We start from the raw sequence: 19521 nt of genomic DNA, 5'->3' as shown, positions 1-19521 counted from the left end.
TCTCCACACAACAGCCTCTCAGCTCAAGGAGTAAGTGAAACAGTATGTCAAGTGGACAGAGAGGGAAAGTATGGAAAAGTTAATTCTTTGAATGAATAGAAATTAGAGCTCACAGAGTTCTAAGACATCAGTGCTGTTATAGGCACCATAACACAGGCTTAGCCTTTTTCTTAGCAAGAGATTCTGTTTTATTGCCAGGAAAGACAGAACCTGTTTTTATTAATATTCTATTAGTGTTTCCTATATTGCATGGCAAACTACAGGATCTAGGTTTCACAACATCCCCATACCACATGATACTGACACAGTGAGGCAAAAGTAGAAAACAGAGAGCAGAAGTAGAGGCTGGAGGCAACAGATATTTTACCAAGTTTTCTAGTTTCCTTCTGTTTTTCTTCTTTGTTAAAAAGCAAATTCTGTTGTACCTAATTGTTGTGGGCTAGTGGTTGCAGTTTTACAAAATCAGAAAGAAGCAGTGTGTGAAGAACTTTTGGAGGTCATTTAGTGCAGCCTCTTACACTGATGGTGAACTTCAAGGGTAGAGCAAGTTATTCAGGGCCTCATTTGGAGGAACATCAAGGAGCACTCAGGCCTGTCTGCTGCTTTTGGGAGAGAAGCCAAACCACAATAACAAAAGCTCCTACAGCAGGAGATTCTCCAGCCACTGTTTCCACAGTGAGACAAGCAGGCCAGGCTCTGCATAACAAAGCTCATGGTGAAGCAGAGCTCTGGTGGAACTTCAGGCAAGTACATCTATGCCATAGATCACACAGGGACAGAAGGCCCAGGCTTAAAATTAAAGGGAATCCCTAGATCCAGGGGCAGAGAATGTGAAGGTACAAGTGTCTCAGGTGAGGCTGGTCAGTGCAACTATGGCCTATTAGTACATTTAGGATCTCTGAGAACAAGTTTTAAATATCACTAAGATAGAGAAGGATAGAAGCAATACCTTTATTTGCTAGGTTTCTTCATAAATGAGGATGCTACATCACATGAGATTGCTCTCCAAATAGAGGAAATTCAGATCTGTTGGTTGGAACAAATCAATCTGAAGTCACATTCAACAATCCTGATGCACAATTAAGCAACATCATATGACATTCCTGGAGTTAAAATACATAATGTGGTTTCTTTGCATCGATTTTTTCTGTACCTTCTAATCATTGATTATTGGTACTGGTCCTTGGGACAATATTTATCCCTTACCTTTTGGGGAGTTTGCCAGCTTGCTTGCCTGCTATCTTGCATTTTGGAAACTCCTTCTGTTGACCACTGTAAGTTACTGTCTAGAAAGACAGAATTCTTATTGCAGGTGCCAATGTCAGAGAGGCCCATGTACACACCTTTTTGCTTTGTTGTTTATCCATCTCATCTTTACAACAAAATAGACAATATGCAGGTTTTCATAGAGTAAATTGAAGCCACAAATTTAAGAAATGCAGCTCTGTCACAGCACCTCAGGACTCAACCCAATCTCATGGACTAAAAAGCACCACAAACTATCACCATGTAAACTTATGACAGGCCCAGCTCAGTCTGAAGATTTCTACAAAGCTCAGCCATGAGTTTTTTGCTTTAACAAACCAATACAACTCTTGAGTTTCACTCATTTTACAGAAGCCACAGGAATTTACTGAAAGATAAAATTTTAATGCAAAGCCTGCCCATGAGCCAACAGCATTGCTCTGCTAGCAACTTTAGTACAATCAAGTATGTGCATTTAATGAAAAGTGGCTCACTAAAGGATTACAAAGCCAATCTCAATTTCACAGAAAGCTGTGTGGTGATAACAGCATGTGCTCTGGCATATCATTACTCAGCAAACATTGTAAATATATGTGATATCCCTAGTTTCCTCAGCCTTTGGTTAGCAAAGATTCATATATCTGCTGAATGGAGATAGAGTTGTTGAATCCAGTTGTGTTCCAAGCCTTTTATAAATAAAAAATACTTGGCACTAGCTTTGCAAATACTGTTCAATAATTACACATATATGAGCTTTAGCTTTGTGATGGTATGCTAATACTCTTCATACTGTAGTGGGTACAACATCCTAGATATCCCATGAAAGGATCCTCCAGTGTTCTCTTATCAACATGTTTATTATTTAAACAAGGAGTCAGCAACACTGCTGGATGTTATTATTTCAGCAGCATTCCACCTTCATACCAGTTTGTGCTCTTCTATCAGCATGCTGTAATCCTGGAAGACTGAACCAATTTCTTTAATAATGGAGAGGTTACACAGTGTTTCTGGAGCTGCTGCTGGGTATTCAAGTTCACAAAAGAGTGTGAAAACACCACTGTGGTCTTGTTTAACCTGCCTAAAAAGTAACAGTTCACTACTTGAATTGACCGGGTTGGCAAGTACAAATTTAATCAGGTTTTCATAGAATACTATTTCCATGTGCTCTGAATGCAAGACTGACATGCAATCTGATACTTTGCTTCAGGTGTGTCTTGATAAAGGCACTGCAGCATCTCTGCATGTCCTAGGCATGAACACTTGGGCAATTGACACTCTTAAGCTCTCACAAAGTTAGTCCACTGCAATGTGTTAGGATGAACTGTGTTTTGGAAAACAGAAATAAGAGACTGTAAGGAATCAGGTAACAGGAGGTTATGATGCCTCTCTTCTCTCGTTAGGAGGCACAAGGAGCTAACAAACTAAGCCTTAAAACAGTATCACTTGGCATGTGCATAGGACTCTGAAAAACACTTGTTAGACAGAAAATAAAAAGCACAATGCAGCTGGCTTGCATTTTAGTCACAGGAAAAGACACAAATTCCTGAAGAGTCAGGAAGATTAGGGGAAGGTCAAACTGAAAAGGTGTCAGACTCACTTTGGGTTACACTGTATCCTTTTTCTGAGTTACTACTTCCCAAGATGAATTTTCACCTGTTGTAGTCCTCATCTTCAGATGTATTTATGACTGCATTACAAAACCTGAATTTTTTTCAATTCAGATTACAAACATTTTCTGCCATTACTTACTGCAATCCTTGTGACCCATAGACTTTACAAGAAAATCTAATGGCTGATGATAAAAGGATCTGAGAAAATCCTAATCTTCCTCACTCCCTGTCTTTTCTTTCTGCTTCTGCTTCTGCTGAGAGCTTGAGATCTTTCAGAAAGCAGTTTTTAAATACATGGGAACGATATGCATTTAATTCCATAGAAATTTCCAACCAATTTTCTGTTGGTACCAAATTAAATAAATGCCTTGGCTATTTTTTATGTGGACTGTAACACTTCAACTATTCAGACAAATTATCTTGTCCCCCAAAATATACCAATCATGATCATCTTTCCTCAAAATGAAATTATCATTAAGCCAGTTAACTTGACTTTACTGAGCCACTCTTTTCCTTCTTTTTAAGTACTGATGGCTCAATATTGACAAGGACAATCATTCCATCTCATAGAACTTTCCCTATTTTTTCAATATTTCTAAAGATTTTGAGGTTTCTAAAAATGCAATGTTCCTGAGTCAAAGAAGTCAATGTCTGCTAAGGATTCTTCTTTCCTTCTTTGCTATTTCCGACTTGAATTTTTCTGTGCCAATAAATATATTTTTTTCCTTCTAATGATTTACTTCTATCTTAATAACAGCAAAGATAGTACATATTTTTAAGGTATTGGTGTTTTAGTGACATCATTAACTTCCTTAGATAGATATCTTGTTTTAAATCACAATCTTAGTGTTAGCATTAATTCTATCCATTTACTATTCTTGGTATACAAACTAGTTTCCTATACAGATCTTCATGTGTTCCAGTTTTACTTTATTGTTTAGAGGGTATTGTAGAATATTCATCAAAATCTACTTTTGTTAACAAGAGGAATGACTTCTAAAGGTCCATCTGGATATTTCGGTTTGAATTGGTGCTGTCCTGCTGCATTCCTATCTTTCCAAACAGAAAGATGGTGATGGCACAGAACTCTGTGTTTTCAGGGAATGTCAAACAAACTGAAAGGTTTTCCCATTTTATTTTTTTAACAAAATACTCATGTAATATTGTGATACCATCATTGTACTTTTTAGACACAGTCTTAATCTTATTCTACTTTGCTCTTTTATATTTCATATGCCAAGAAGCCCACCATCAGAGTAGTGTGTTGTTAGACCTGGCAGGCATTACAACACTACTTACCTCATGCTATTTAAAAGGAAATGATAAATAAATGGAAGAAGTGAGTTACTTTTCCCAGTTAAAGGTCATCATTCTGCAATAATTTTTGAAGAGGTTCAAACTGCACAGCTCTCACATTACAGGGTATGATTCCCTGTAATGGGGAACAACCCACAAGCCCATAAGAATTTATTACATTTGCTCCATTGAACTGTGCCTATTTTTCATCAGACAGTTCTCCATGGTTATGAGAGGAAACAGAAGAAAGTTGGAAGTTAAATATGTGCCTCTGATCATTAAAAAGTGGTTTGGCTTAAAACTCATTCTTTGGCTCATAGCTATTTCAAACAAAAAATAATTGTATCAAGTTGGAGTAAAACGAAGGCTGCAGTCCTAATGTGTCCACACTCAACCTTTTGTACATGCAGTATGATGTAGTTCTCATCTTTATTGTACACAAGTTTCTTTCAATAGACTTCTCAAGGCACCAGATAAATGCTCCTTTAAAAATGATCAGCTATTGAAAATTTTCTTCTCAATGCTCATTCATTCGTGACCTCATACCAAAAACACTGCATGCTGTTGTCATGGTTTAGGAATGGTATTCCCAATTTAGTAATCTCACTAAGAGATTACTTAAGAAAACCACAAGCTGCTCCACTCCCTCCCTCTTCTGTGGCAAATACAAAAAAAAGCAGAGATTACCCGTTTACTGAAATCAGCAAGGAGATCAGAGAATGAAGAGTAACAGAAAAAAACCTAATAACAAAAATGTACAAAGAAAGAGTGATTAACATGCAAATAGGCTCACCAAACCTGGGACAGACCCTCCAGTCATCAAGCACACCTTCTTAGAATTGGGAATCCCTAAATTATTATTTTGTGTATATGTTTCAAAATCACATTTACTATTCTAATTTAGCATTGTATCTTATTCCTTCACGGTATTCATTTTCATAATAGTTTGTACCATAACAAAATGGACTTTAACATTAAAAACTGCCCCAAAGCATCTTTACCTCTGCAGATAACATTAATACTGGAGATCAGCTATCATTAGCAATGAAACCATTCCTGTTGCTTTTTTAACCTTGGAAAAAGACTGAGGGAGGCTGAAGAAAATCTTTTTTCATGCAGCTGCTCTTCTCATTACTGTAGTGACACCACAGTTTCAATGGGAAGCCCATTACCAGATACCAAAATGTTACCATGCATCTCTCCATGTCCTTTTCTTGCTCCACATCTGCCAGCTCACTGCCAGCTCTGGTGGCCAGAATCACTTTGCCTACCCCTTTCTCTGAAGGCCTTTAAGCTATGGGACAGACTGTAGTGTTACATAGACATCTGCCATCCCAATGAGGTATGGGACCCACAAAACCACCAGAGTCCTCTTCCAAAAGACACAGATACAGACTGACTGATTTATTCTAGCGCTTGGCTGGGAAGGTAGAAGAAGAGGAAACCAAAAAAATGCCCTTGGCTTCTAAACATGTTTTCTCTACTTTTGGAGTGGAGATGTTACAACCTCCTTTAAGATGGAAGTTGGAGGTAACCAAGAGCTATATCTCACCACTAATGCTACATCATTAATATTTAATTTGATACACTGCTCATCCCCTGACCCTTTGAATCCCCTGCACTGCCGGTCTGTTTAAATGCTGACTCCATCCCGAATGCCAGGACCTTCACCCGTCCACTGCAAACCATGGCTGCTGCGTAGGAGAGCAGATCTTTATGTCCTGGTGGTCCAAAGGCACACAGTCACTTTCTCCACTTGTCCAAAAAGTGATGGTGAATCTCCTGCTTGGGCCTTCCAGATGCTGTCATGCGCTCAGTGATGGAGGATTCAGGTCCTACAGCCCGGCTGTGGTTTCCTCTGGAGGGCAGTTTCTGTCTGCCTCAGCGGACAGCAGCCGGGCGGTCTGAGCGCCGCGGGCACAGCCGCCGGGCCGGGTGCGAGGCCGAGGGGCGCCCCCGGGCCGTGCCCGTGCCCCGGAGCCGCGCCCGGCCCGTCGCTGCCCGGCGGGGCCGTGAGGGGAGGTGGCGCGGAGCCGCCCCCCCCGCCGCGTGAGGAAATGGCTCTCACGTGAGGGAGGCGGCAGCGCCCGGCTCACCCTGCCCGCTGCCCGCCGAGGAGGGAGGCGCCAGCGGGCCCGGGGCCGCCTGCACCATGCCGACCAGCTTCACCGTGGTGCCGGTGGAGGCGCAGGGCGAGGGCCGGCAGCGGGATGGGCAGCAGCGAGACGAGGAGGAGGATGAAAGCGACGAGAGGGAGCGGGGCGCCGGTGAGAGAGCGGGGGAGCGTCGGGGGTCAAGGCGCGCAGACAGCGCGGGCTCCGTGCGTGCGGAGGAGCGGGTCTGCCGGCCGGGGCGAGCCGGCGGGCCGCCGGAGAGCCCCGAACACTGCGGAGGGGCCGCATCGCCGCTGGGCAGCCAGCGATGCCGGGGCTACCTGCCCAGGTGGAGAAGCGCGCTTCGGGAAAGAGCGAAAGTCTGGCGCCTGGGGTGACTGAGAGCTTGTTTCTCTTTGTTTCCATTAGTCAGCGCCGCCGGCCCGAAGGAGGAAGTTCTCCTGGGCGGCTCCAGCCGGGGAGCGGAGCAGCCCGCGGACGGGCGCGGCGCCTGCCCGGGGCGGCGCGGGGCGCGCAGTCCGCCTCCCGCCGCCACCGGAGCGGCGCCGCCCACGGCGCGGCAACAGGCCGGGAGAACACCCACGGTCTGTCGCCTGAGCTGGGAGAGACCTCTGAGATCGGATCATCCACTCCGACCATTAGGCTCCCTTAAAAGCTAACTGCTGTTGGAGCCCACTGGAGGGAGGGCTAAGAGGGAAGATTCAGACTGTGGAGAAGAGCGCAGTTTCACCTGGCTTGCCCCAGGTGTTTGTCCAGCCATGTGCTTTTGCATCAGATACATTCTCTAGGGTTACGGAGGTGTTTGCTACGGGATGCGGTCGCGTTGGGAGCCTTGCTTCCCGCTAGGCCTCGCTCCTGGAGCTCCTGCGGGGGTAGGACGAAGCCGGAGGTGGAGCCCGGGCATCCGAGTGAGGGTCTGCTCGGGACAGCCCCTCTGCGGGCTGCCGGTGCTTCTCCACCCCCTGTGCTGGGCAAATGAGTGATTTGTCACTTGGATGACAAGGCGCTGCTCGGAAAGCATTAATTCTTGTGGTTCTTAACACTTCCTTTTTCCGAAGCGCGTTGCAGCAGCAATACCAAGTATGGTGTGTGAATCAATGCTAGCACTACGAGAACTAGTTCACGTCTTGCACTTTATTTTGGATGCTCTGTTACAACCGATACTTCTGTAAAGGCGTGGGTGGGGGGGATTAACTTTGTTAGATGATAACAGGTGAATAGATGGGAGGTTGTAAAAGGCATCTTATTTTTGTGGTACAGATGACAGATAAATCAGGCTAATTCTGTGGGATGTGAATGTAGAGATAAAAACAGATATTTGACAAACTTAATATATTTACATTATTTTAGGAAGCTAATATAATAAAATACCAAGCTGAAAAAGTTGGGTTATTTTCTTTCAAAGCTTTCTATTCTTAAACCTTATTTACCCATAAGAAGATATATACTGCGTGTAGTTGCCTTTCCCTCAGTATATGCAAATGATGAGTAAGTGTTCTAGTTGCTAGTGACTAGTAAGTGCCTCTTCTTTTACCAAACTAAATGCAATAGAAAAAACAAAATGTGAGCTGTGGCAACAGTTTGTTTCTTGTACTTGATGAATGGCTAGCAGTACAGCCATTAATACAGTACATTAGTCTAGACAAATTTTCTTTTGGCAGTAGAAGAGCTAGTCAGAGAGGCATGGTGTATGGTGTTTAGGCAGATGGCATCTCAAAATACTGGATGTACATACAGGCATAGTTAGACAGGATTTGTTAGACTGTATGTATATATGAAGCATCTGAAAAGCTTGGAACCTTTTAAAATCCTGGGAAGGTGAGAGGAAGAATGGATAGAGTGGTTTATCACGACCCTGAAGGTCAGAGATAAAAAAAAAATCATGTGATTAGGTAGTGTTTTGGGGACTTGTAGTTGCAGTTGCAAGATATGTTTAAATAATTTATGTATGACTCTTCCTGTGTGTCTGCAAAATTGGAGGTAGAGAGGAAAAATTGAAAAGGGAAGACATTGATTTGTACATTAATTCGAGGCAAAGAGCTCTGACTTTGTGAAGAGATTAAATGTTATCCTCTGACAGAGAGTTTTGGGAATGAAAGATGCACTGTTGCTTTGGGTATCATATGGAATTGTTAAGTTAATGCTGTGTAATCAAATAATTGTTCTTGAGTTATTCTTCTGAAAACTAAAGAATTTTGGAATGTTAGTACAGCTAAAAGCTGTTGTAGTTATGCCCGTCTAAATGCCTGCTGCTCAGAGAAGAACTTCTCTTGCCCTTCTCACTGCTCCAGCCTTGAGAAAAAGGTTAAGAAGTAAATGATTTCTTTCCTTGTCCTCCTCTGCGTCATTGGGTTTGTTTCCTTTTTCCTGCACTTGATCATCAGACACTTCACTGGCCTAGTTCAGCTTGCTAAACTGAGCAAATTAAACTGCTGCAGAGGTCAAAGGCATGCCTTCCATGTTTTTGGGCTGAGGGGAGTGCCATGAAAAGTGAGAATGATTAGGGTTGTGTCAAGATGAGAGCAGAAATGAAAATAAAAAAAAGGAGAATGGGAACTTCCCATTTGATTCATCCTCAGCCTTTATAGCTCATCATGCTATTTCATGCCAGTTGTTTAGAAATCTAGCATGTTATCAGTTTTGATTGAACTGTCTGTCTTAAAAACCAAGTAGTTTTTCCTTGACTGCACTAGTACCTTTTAAAAAAAACCTCCAACCTGCCAAACACACAAAAACCTGACAAACCTGTCCCATCAAACTCAATGCTAATTTTTTTGAGAGAATCAGCTGTATGTTGTCTAGTCATTAGCTCAACAATAAAGTAGTTTTGATTCACATTAGCAAGGCACTTATCAATTAGTGCACAAGTTTGTGCATTTATCCCCTTTCACACATTCTTGCCTGATAATCATCTTTGTGGTGAAGGAGTAACCTGGGTTGTTCTTACTCCGTGATCTGCACTCCTTCATAATAATCTGAAATTCCATACTTCGTGTTTTCTGACTATATGATACTTGGCTGTATGTGAAGGAGGGGAAGACATTTGTGAGTGGCTGTGGGGCTGGACTGCAGCACTAGTCACAGCAGTACTTCAGAAGAGGCAGAACAGAAACTAATACTGCAAGTGAACAGCATAGTTAAGGGTGCAGCCTGCTGACTCAAATATTCACAAAGTAGCAGAAAGCAGATGAGTCTTTTAATGTGTTTATATTATAACACAAAGAAAGGGTAGTCAGGGGATAGTAAATGGTTGAAAGAAGAGAAGGAAATACAAGTCTGTAGGCAGCAAGGTATGAAATTTTATAGGAAATTTTTTGTTTGATTGGTGTTGGGTATTTTGTTTATTTTCTCCACACATATTTGTAGTGACTGTCTAGATAGACCTGTAAAAATTTTGTAAAGTTGATCAGCTTTCTGTTCCTTAGCAGCTCTGTGTATCAGGTGTTTCAAGGCATAGCTAGTATTTTTAGCATCCTGTAGTATTATTTACCTCACCACAGGAGTTTCGCATTTAGAAACTAACGTGAGAACTAACTCCTGCAAAATCTTTTAAAAATTAAGGACCCTCAAATGCAAGGAATAGTAACGACAAATGTGATCATTTACCAAGAAGTCATCTTATAACTAATGAAGCATGGATGCTGGGAATTGCTGTAAAATGTTATTTATTGGAAAATGAGAGAATAGTCGGCACAGGGGTGTGTGTGTATGTGCAAAGGAGGAGCATAGGTTAATCTCACTGAGAAGTCTAGAGTATTTACAGTCAACCCTTCAACCTTTACAGCCTTTCCACAGTTGACCATGCTTGTGGCAGAGATGTTTTGATCAGAGAAAAATAGATTTTGGATGTTATTCAAAGATTTAATCCCAGGAACTAGTCTGTTCCTATCACTAACATCTACTTAACAAAATTGAAGCACTTTGTATGAAGTTAAGACTGGTATATAATGTGTAATATATTAATGCATAAACTAGAAAACAGTGGCATATTTAATTTTAAAGAGAATGAACAAATTCTGATGCCAATCTTAAAAATAAACCTTTATAATTACAAAATATATTTTTTTAAAAAGAGCTTACAAAATTTCTAGAATTATATTTTAAAGTGTTTATTGCTGCATCTTAAGTAGAACAAATGCCAACTGTTTCTACATAAAATCCATGGTTAAAAACTGACTTGATTAAGGTCTGCTAATATGTGCTCGGTATATATACATTTACTTAAATATGTACTTAAAATAGTCTTTTAATAGTAGATTGGTCTTTGGAATAGGTTAATACTACATGTTGCTAATCTCTACTGATCTGTTTAGTGAAGGTATTTTTAAGTGAATTTATTTGATAGAAATAAAACTTTAAAAGTACTTACTAGATGAAGATGTGGGCTATTTCAGTGACTCGATCCTTCCCATTTCACTAAGCAGGGTGTTAATTGCTGATGAAAATCCTTCAGCTTAATTCTCTTTAGAGAGTTCTAAATGAGAGTTCTACATAACATGACTGTCATGTAGTTTGTGTCATGTGGGTGCTTCATGCTGCCTGAAGCCTTAATGGCTTGTTTCAGGATTAATCCAATGCTAGTAAGAAACAGGATTTGAGGTCTTACACTAAGCTGGGAGGAAGGAACTGTTGGTTTCCTGTTTCAATTCTTGATACCTGAAGAATCAGCAGAGGAGACCGACTTAATTTTCTTTAATCATGAGAGAACAAGATTATGAAGAAAATGGGCCAAATCCAAGTGAGTCTCTTTAAAAGACAGTACTGTGGTTCTAATATTTTTCTTACTGAAATAGGAGATTTCTGTACTTACAGCCATATTTAAAAGAATTTATAAAGAGCTTTTGCAGTGTTTTCATTAGAAGTAAGATGTGCTTGATTATAATAGTAGCCTAAGTAAAGAAAATCTAAAACTTGGCAATGTTGATAACATAGATGATGGATGTAATATTAGAATTGTCCATTATGTAAAGAGGTTTATTTACAAAGGACTTAAATACACTTTGTTCTGCATATCGAGAACATATAGATTATGTAATCATTACTAAAAATTCTGCAAGAAATTTGTGATGTAGTAAATATATTTAGACATTTCATTACTAAAAAGAACCCAATAACATGAAACTTTGAGTTAGGTTGCACTGAATTCTTAAACCAATATGACACAAAAATTGAGGCAAGATGTGTTCAAACAAGTTTATTGATGCCTTTTTCATGGTTTGCATTATAGCTAGGTAGTGGCTTTTAAAAACTTGACTATATAGTGCTTCAATATGTGGATTTAGGTTGGAAGTGTTAAAACATTTAATTATAAGATTCTATGACTTCTCTTTACTTGGCTGCCAATCAAAAACTTGAACATACAGGAAGTAAATATGCATGATAGAGAAGATAGAATTGCAGGTTTTGCCACAGTCAGCTTTCTTGGATGCAGCACTCATATACATCAGCTTTATTGACTTTTGAACTTTATGTATTTTTACCTTAAAAACTTTTGTTACATTAGCATTAAATAGTTGTTGTCTCTTGTGCAAACAGGCTCTCATTTTCATATTCTCAGTTTGCAGTTGTTTCTTCTTAATGTGACCTAATACTATCTGAATGAAAATGTTATTACTAAAAACTGATACATTTCACCTGTATGTGGCTAACCAGAACCTGCCTCAAGGTACATGGACTGTGATTAGGCATTGCCCTTTGCAAACTATGAAGACTTAGGGCTTTTCTGTGAAGGATTAATCTCCCACTGCAGTTCCGCTTTGGAAGAACAGCATATAAAATTAGCAATTTCTAGTGGGAATCAAAGCTTTTCTAGTTTTGCACATGTACTTGTTTGGAGAACCGTCAGACATAATCATAGCTGAGATATTTTCATGTGGTTCAAAATTTTATATAATTCTCACTCCTTTGAACAAACACCTGTATTCCTTTGTCATATGAAAGCAATCTGCTTTTATTCTTTACATAGATGTTAAACTCTTACAGGACGTCAGGAGAAAAAAGTGCTTGCTTCTTTGGACAAAATGTGTTTGAATACAAAAGTAAATAGCAGCATTAGGAGCATTACTTGGATATGGATAATGATGGCAGGCACAGTGTGGGACAGTAAGGAAGCAATGAATCTGGGAAGGATTTAGGGGTCAGACTGGAATAGAATATCATGAGCTTGGTTTAATGCTGTGGTAAAGAGGGCTAGCCTGATCCTTGGAGTAGAGAGGTGACGATTATACTCCTGTAAATAGCATTACTGAGACTGGTGTTAGAAGACTGTATTTGATTTTCAAAGTTTGAATTTTTTTGGTTTTGTGTAACTTAAAACCTGTACAGAATGTTTCCATAGAAAGAATTTAAAAGTTAGAAAAATGCTTTAGCAACTTAACTTTTACGAGAGAGATAGGTTGAGATTATTTGAATAAGTATGGTTACCTTCACAGGGAGAAAATACTGTAAGTGGTTAAATTTGGAAGCAGTTACTAGGATGTTATAGCTAGAAGTTTGAAAGACCCAAATTTAAATAGAAATATGGAACAATTTGAAATGTTTTCTTTATTAAAAAATTCTTAATCTTTAGATAAATTAATAGGGTTTGGGTTTTTTTCTTATTTTAGTTCTGAAAACATCAAGAGATGCACTACTTAAATTTCAATATGAATTTTTTTCAAAATTATAGAGCTTAATGCTCAAATTAAATTTCGCAGCCTGTGGAAAGGTGGGAAATCAGATTAGGTAGTCAAATGTTTTTGTCCTAATCTCTTGAACGCATCATAGTGCAAATTTAGGATCTCTTAGATGGTTGTTTCCTTGTATACCTCTAGCCTTTCTCTGCCACTTTCTCTATAACAAGACAGCTGTAACATGTTTTTTTCATACTTTACTACTTGTGTTTCAGTGGTGAGGAAAGAAGCAGAGGTGGGAGTTTCGTGTGATTGTCATGAATGCTAAGGAAGTTGTTTCTCTTTGAGTAATTCCTTATTCCTGTGCCAATTGTCTCTAGTGGCAGCATAGGCATTTATAATTAATAGTTCAGTTCCTGTGAGGAACAATATGATATGGGGGTGCAGATGGGTGAGTAATAAGCGTAAGAGGGGAATTGTAAAATTGTTGTGTTTGTAGGGACTTCTGGAGATCATTGGGTCCAACCCCTGAATAAGAGGGTGACCTCTTTTGTGAAGGTGGCATCTGCATGTTTAAGCTATCCTGTTGGGTTCTGTTTTACACTATATAAATTGGGTCAGTTTGAATCAGCTTAGAAATTTTTGATTGTTAACATACCTTAAAAGTAATCTGCTTGTTGGTATTTGTGATGATCACTACTCTGAAATTTCTGAAGGATATGAATTTGGACACTGTGCTGTCTTTTGCCTCTGTGAGCAACACTGAATTGTTGCAAAATGATATGCAAAAATTTTTATCTGAGTTTTGCTAGGTGTGTGGAAGTGTTAATAAGCAATCATCTAAAGACATTGTCAGAAAATTTAAGGCCAGCACAGCCCTGGGATAGCGTGTGATTGTTTGTGTGGGTTATACAGCATTGGCATTTGTGGGACGGGAGCGTGTGGGAGTGCAGATTGTGGTGATCTGCATCAACACACTGAATATTACCTTGAGACATATCTCTTACCTTCTCTTCATGCAGCTGTATGTCTTGTTTACAAAAGAAAATGTCACTGTTGCAGCTAATTTCCATGTAACCACTCATCACAGTGCTTGAGTATCTGTAGATATCAAGTGTAGGACTTTTTTCATGTCCCATCAACACAGCAAATATCGCATTAGCTTTTAGGAAAGGTACATTAGTTATGGCTTTAGTTTGTCTACTGGTCCAGCAGTAAGCACAGAATTGTGCTAGGTTATATGAACATTCTGTATCAGATTAAAAATTGTCAATCATTTTTAAAAATAGGTATGGAGTATAAATATTTTTAAAACTTAGGCTTTGATGACTTGTGTTGGGTGACAGGGAGTATGACATCAACAGGCAATTTTTTTTGGTGTCAGAAGTCAGATGAAACATAGCATAAACAAACCCAAAGAAGGATTTCTTTTTATTCTGTCTTTCTTGTGGTCCAAAATGAAATACTAGTCTAGATTTAAGATTTTTTGCCTGTAAATCCTCTTAAACTGAGTTACTTTCAGAAATCAAGCAACAGGAAGTATACATTTTTGGAGTGCTTCAGTTGCAGCAATGGCAAGAAGAAATGCAGCCTAAAGGCATGTCTGAAACTACATCAGAAGTTATAATTTTTATTTTATGTTTCACTCACCTCGCACTTGAGAATTGTTTGAACAGACACAATTTCAAAGAAACCGAAGGAAAAGGTGATTTGCTTGGCAGGCATTGGAATGGGCTGCCCAAGGAAGTGGCTGAGTCACCATCCCTGGTGGTGTTTAAAATAGGTGTGGTGCTTAGGGATGTTGTTTCGTGGTAAATTTGGCATTGTTAGGTGAATGGTTGGGCTCAATGGCTCTTTCCCCACCTACATGATTCTATTATTTGACTATCTTAAAGTTTCCTCATAGAATTCAAAGGGATAGGATTAAGATAAACCATAGGTGGCTTGAGACTTATTAGTGAAATGAAATATTTAATCCTTTTGTGTTCCATTTTACCTCAGTAGAAATAATTGAAATAGCTTTTTCTATTGTCCACTTGATGCATGAGGGGCAAGATTTACAGCATTTTTGAAGTGTTAATCCTGTCTTTATTTAGTTCTGGTTTTTTAATGAATCATTTATTTTCTATTGAATCTTCTTTTAAATAAAGGATGAGCTAAAGATTGAGATAGTTTGTTTGGTTAATTTCACTGTAGATGTTGTCTCTGTGTTGAGATTCTGAAACTAGTTCTTTCTAGTTAATGATATAATACATGTCAATTTGTCTTACAAATTAGTAAGTTAATAAGGCTCACTGTATATCTAAACATATTAAATAAGCATACTTCAAAAGGTGGTGTTTTAAAATTGAAATTAAGATGATATTGTTGACATCAGTGATGAAAACTCAAAAGTTTTCCTAGATGGTTTTATGAATATATTAGCAACGAAAAGAGGACCAAGGAAAATCTATCCTTTATTGGATGTGAAGAGTAACATTCTAACAAAGGATGAGGAAGTGTGAGGTGCCTTCTTTGCCTCAGTCTTCAACAGAAAGAAGCTTTGTCGTTTGGCAGCCAGCCCCCAGAGCTGGTAGAGAGAGATGGGGAGCAGAACTGGCCCCTGTAGTCCAGAAAAAGTAATCAGTGATCTGTTGAGCCACTTAGACACTCATAAGTGTATGGGGCAGGATGGGACCCACCAGAGGGTACTGAGGGAGCTGGCAGAAGAGCTTCCCAAGCCCTTCTCTGTTATGATTGTTAGTCCTGATAAACTGGGGAGGTTCCAGACAGCTGGAGGTTAGCCACTGTGGTACAGGTATGAGGTTCAACAAGGCAAAGGTCCTGGTCATACACAACAGTGGCTCATCAAAATAGGACCTTGGGTTGCAAGTCAACAGCTGGTTGAATATGAGCCAGCAGTGTGTCCAGGTGGACAAGAAGGCCAAGGACATCCTGGCCTCTACTGAAAAGAGTGTGGCCAGCAGGACTAGGGAAGTGTTTTCTGCTCTGTGCTTGGCACTGTTAAGGCTATACCTCGAGTTTTGTGTCCGATTTTGGGCCCCTCTCTTCAAGAAAGATGTTGAATTGCCAACTGTGTCCAGGGAAGAGCAATGAAACTGGTGAAGGGTCTGGAGCACAAGTCTGATGAGAAGTGACTGAGGGAGCTGGGGTCATTCAGCCTGAAGAAAAGGAAGCTCTGGGGATGCCTTATCACTCTCTGTAAGTAGCTGGAAGGAGTTGTGGCAAGGTGAGGGTTGGCCTCTTCTTCCAGGCAGCTGGCAATCAGCTAGAGGAAATCAGCACCAGGGGAGGCTCAGGTTGGACATGAGGAAGAATTTTTTTACTGAAAAGGTGGTTAAACATTGGAATGGACCGCCCAGGGAGGTGGTAGAGCTACTGTCCCTGGGGTTGTTCAAGAAATGCCTGGATGTTGCACATAGTGCTGTGTTAATTTGGCATGGTAGTGTTCAGCCGAAGTTTAGACCTGATCTTAGGGCTCTTTTCCAATCTTAATGCTTTTATGATTCTATGGTTCTAATGATTTTTTGATAATCGTAGTAGTCAGCAAACTGCAGATGACAGAGTACTTGTCAGTTTGCTTTTGTGTTCACTTTTTAATCATTGATTCTCTTTCAAGTGAAGCTAAAATAATATTTGACATGATCAGCATTAACTATCAGAATGCTGTGCCAAACATACACAAATCAAAAAGAGAGCTGTATTAGAGAAACAGGACTTTATTGCAATCTGTCACTACCAGACTGTTTTGAAGACTGTCATTAGAAAGCTTTGAAATAGGCAGAATATTGGTTGTAAGCACTGAAAAAGGTTTCCTGTTCTTCAGATCCTAAGTTCTGCTTTTTCGTTTGAAGCCTGTTAGGTGTGTTTGACAAGACTTGTGTGTTAGAGACAATGTGCTCTGAGCTTTTTCCTTTTGGAGCAAAGCCAAGTAACTCTTTGCTTAGAAATGCAAACATATAAAGGACAGCTTCACTATTCTCCTGCCTACAATTTAAAGTACTTACTATGTAGTTCTGAGATACTGATTTTTATGTCCAGAACTGGTTAGCCAAAACTATAGTCTTTAACCTCAGAATGATGAATACTGATTCACTTTTTATTTTGCTACCCTTTTGGTGTTTAGATTAGTCTAATGATACTCACTGAAGGAGTTACTCCAGTGGCATTATACTCTGTATGAATGCAAAACAGTAATTGAAAGCTCATTTTTTGAAGAGTAATCCTTTCTGAAGGGATTGGAAGTACTTTGAAAGAAGCATTAATATTTAGTTAATAATTACAGGTACCAGCAGTCGGTTGGTGAGAAAGTTGGTAGAAGTGTGGTCTCAGCAAGACTGAAATCAAGCAACCTTATTTTTATTTTAACTTGGGAATCCACCTTTTAATGTACCTTTAACTTGTGAATGTAACTTTTAATGGTTTATAAAAGCTTCAGCAGAAATAATGGGATAATTTCAGGAATGGAGCTAAAAGAAAAACAATGTTCAAAAATCTTGGAAAGAAAATGCAATGTCTTAAGCAAGAAGTCCTAGTGCTCACATACTTGAGCAAAATGATAAGAAGCTGCAGAATGTATTTTCTTCAGGACAGAACTGCTTTTTGTTGTCTATGAAAAAGCTAATTGAACCTTTCTCTAAGCACAGTGGAGCCCATTAAAGGACAAATGCCAATTTCTCAGATAATCTGGTGTGAAACCAGCGTATTCCATATACTGTGAAACATCCCAAGGTGTTAGTTCATTAGGGAGATTCTTCTGTGTTCACAGTGCTCCTTCTGCTGGCCTTGCATTAACCTTTGTTGGAGGAGGGGCACCTAACCAGGCTGTAGGACTTGAAGTAGTGAGAGACCAAATATGAACTGTAGAGAAACAGAAAAATGAAAGTTGGAGGATATGGATAGAAGTAGATAAATTGGATATGTGAATTCATCTCCATTTCTTCTCTGGATTGAGGAACTAATTTTAGAGCCCTAATTTTTAGGAAAATTGTAATCTTACGTGGTTTCTATGTGATTTCTGTGTCATGATACCAGCAAGTATAGTGATAGTGTGAGAGTGATAGGAAATTAGTGGTGGGAAATCCATAGACCCTCTTATATTTGAGGTACTGAGATCTATTTCTGTTTGGTTTACAACCAAGATAATATGTTGTGCTGACACTAGTGTACACATTTGCTAGGGCTTTCTTCTGGGATTTCATGTAGAGATAAGTATCCTGTAGGAAGTAGAGAGAGGAGATGGGGAAAAGAGTACAACTTGTTCTCCAGCAGTTCCTTAATTCTGTAGTGAAGAGACTGTGTAGGTGCTATTGCTGTAATCTATGGATATAAGGGCAAAAGAGCAGACAGGCAAAGTGGGACAGGTAAGGACTTGAGATTATTTGGAAATGCCAGTGTTGTGACAGTATCAGCATGTAATAGTTTTTGTAGTTCGTGGGCTGAAAGGCAGTGAAAGTAATGCTGTATTTTTTGAGAGGTGTACCCAGAGCAGGTCAGTAGTGCTACAGGTTAATACAATTTATATTTCAATAAGGAATAGATTAAGTATAACCTGTCATGGAAGAGTTCCCACAACCTTTACAAAATAATTCCTTTTGCATTGTATTTAATAAATTCCTGCCTCAACTACTGGAGGCTTTTTGAGGGAGTCAGTAAAGTAATAGAAAGGTTAGCTGGGGGATTATTTTATTCTATACCCAAAACCTTTATGTGAAGTGAAGTTATCAAGTGTTTTCAGGAAAACTAGAAAGGGTAGGGGAGAAAGAAATGTTAAAGAAAAATTCTAGTTAAGAGTTAAGAGATGGAACACTATACAAAAACTAGACTGTTAAGCTGAAGTTAATTTCCTTAAACGTTTAGCATGCACGTGTCTGAGATTAAAAATTGGGTTTGCAGCCACCTATGGTGTTATTTAGAACCAGTTCTTAAACCAGAGCCTTCTGACTATTTCTTTTATGGTATGATGTAGACTTCCCAATCCCCTTTCTCTTTTATGGTATATTTCCCATCCCTCCTCACCACTCTTTCTGTTTTTTTAAATTGTGTTATTTTTCCACTAGGGGATGGGAATGCCAGAGAAAGTAGTCCATTTATTAACAATGCAGAATTGGGCAGAGGAAACGTGTATGAAGGAAAGAATATGGCTCTCTTTGAGGTAAGTTAAATACTCCAAAAACATATTGTACCTTTAATGGAGATGAGCAATCACCTGTTTTGTTCCTGTCTTAAAATTTGGTGGGGGTGTAAATGAGTTTTAATAACATGCTTATAGTTTGGGTCTGCTAACATTCCATTTCAGTGGATTTGAATAATATATAGGTAAGAACAGTGAATATTGTTGTGCATTAATGTGGAGATATGAAATAAGTATTCATGCATTAAAATATTTTGGACTAGGATCTAGACATTGTTAGAGAAAGCTGCTGGAAGTTAAACCTATTTTTTAAAGAAAACAGCATTCTGTTTTAAAATGATTAGCAAAATAATTTGTTCAACAGAGGAATTACAGACTTTCTGTAAAGCAGCAAAGCTATAAAACTTATAAGCCATGACTTTGTTGTATTGTTCAACTACAATGTAGAGCACACCATAGCAATCGTTAATGTAAACATCTACTTTGTGATGGATATTTCATACCTTCTTACT

At 39.3% G+C, this 19521-nt stretch overlaps 1 protein-coding gene across 2 annotated transcripts in view; it reads left to right on the top strand.

The window, feature by feature from the left end:
- The first annotated feature begins 6203 nt into the window (after positions 1-6203).
- Positions 6204-19521, top strand: part of LOC306800142 (solute carrier family 12 member 7-like) — a 56742-nt gene continuing 43424 nt past the window's right edge. The window contains exons 1-2 of one of the 2 annotated variants that reach the window (XM_079301988.1): positions 6204-6418; positions 18936-19030. In XM_079301988.1, the coding sequence (XP_079158114.1) occupies positions 6304-6418; positions 18936-19030 (210 nt within the window). In that variant the 5' untranslated portion in view covers positions 6204-6303. The remainder of the gene's footprint in view (positions 6419-18935; positions 19031-19521) is intronic. The other variant, XM_079301989.1, reaches the window with a different exon arrangement.

This window comes from Erithacus rubecula (genome assembly GCF_903797595.1).
Source record: "Erithacus rubecula genome assembly, chromosome: 3".
Taxonomy (NCBI): domain Eukaryota; kingdom Metazoa; phylum Chordata; class Aves; order Passeriformes; family Muscicapidae; genus Erithacus; species Erithacus rubecula.
The sequence above is the reverse complement of the archived record's forward strand: the minus strand, read 5'-3'. Positions and strand labels throughout refer to the sequence as shown.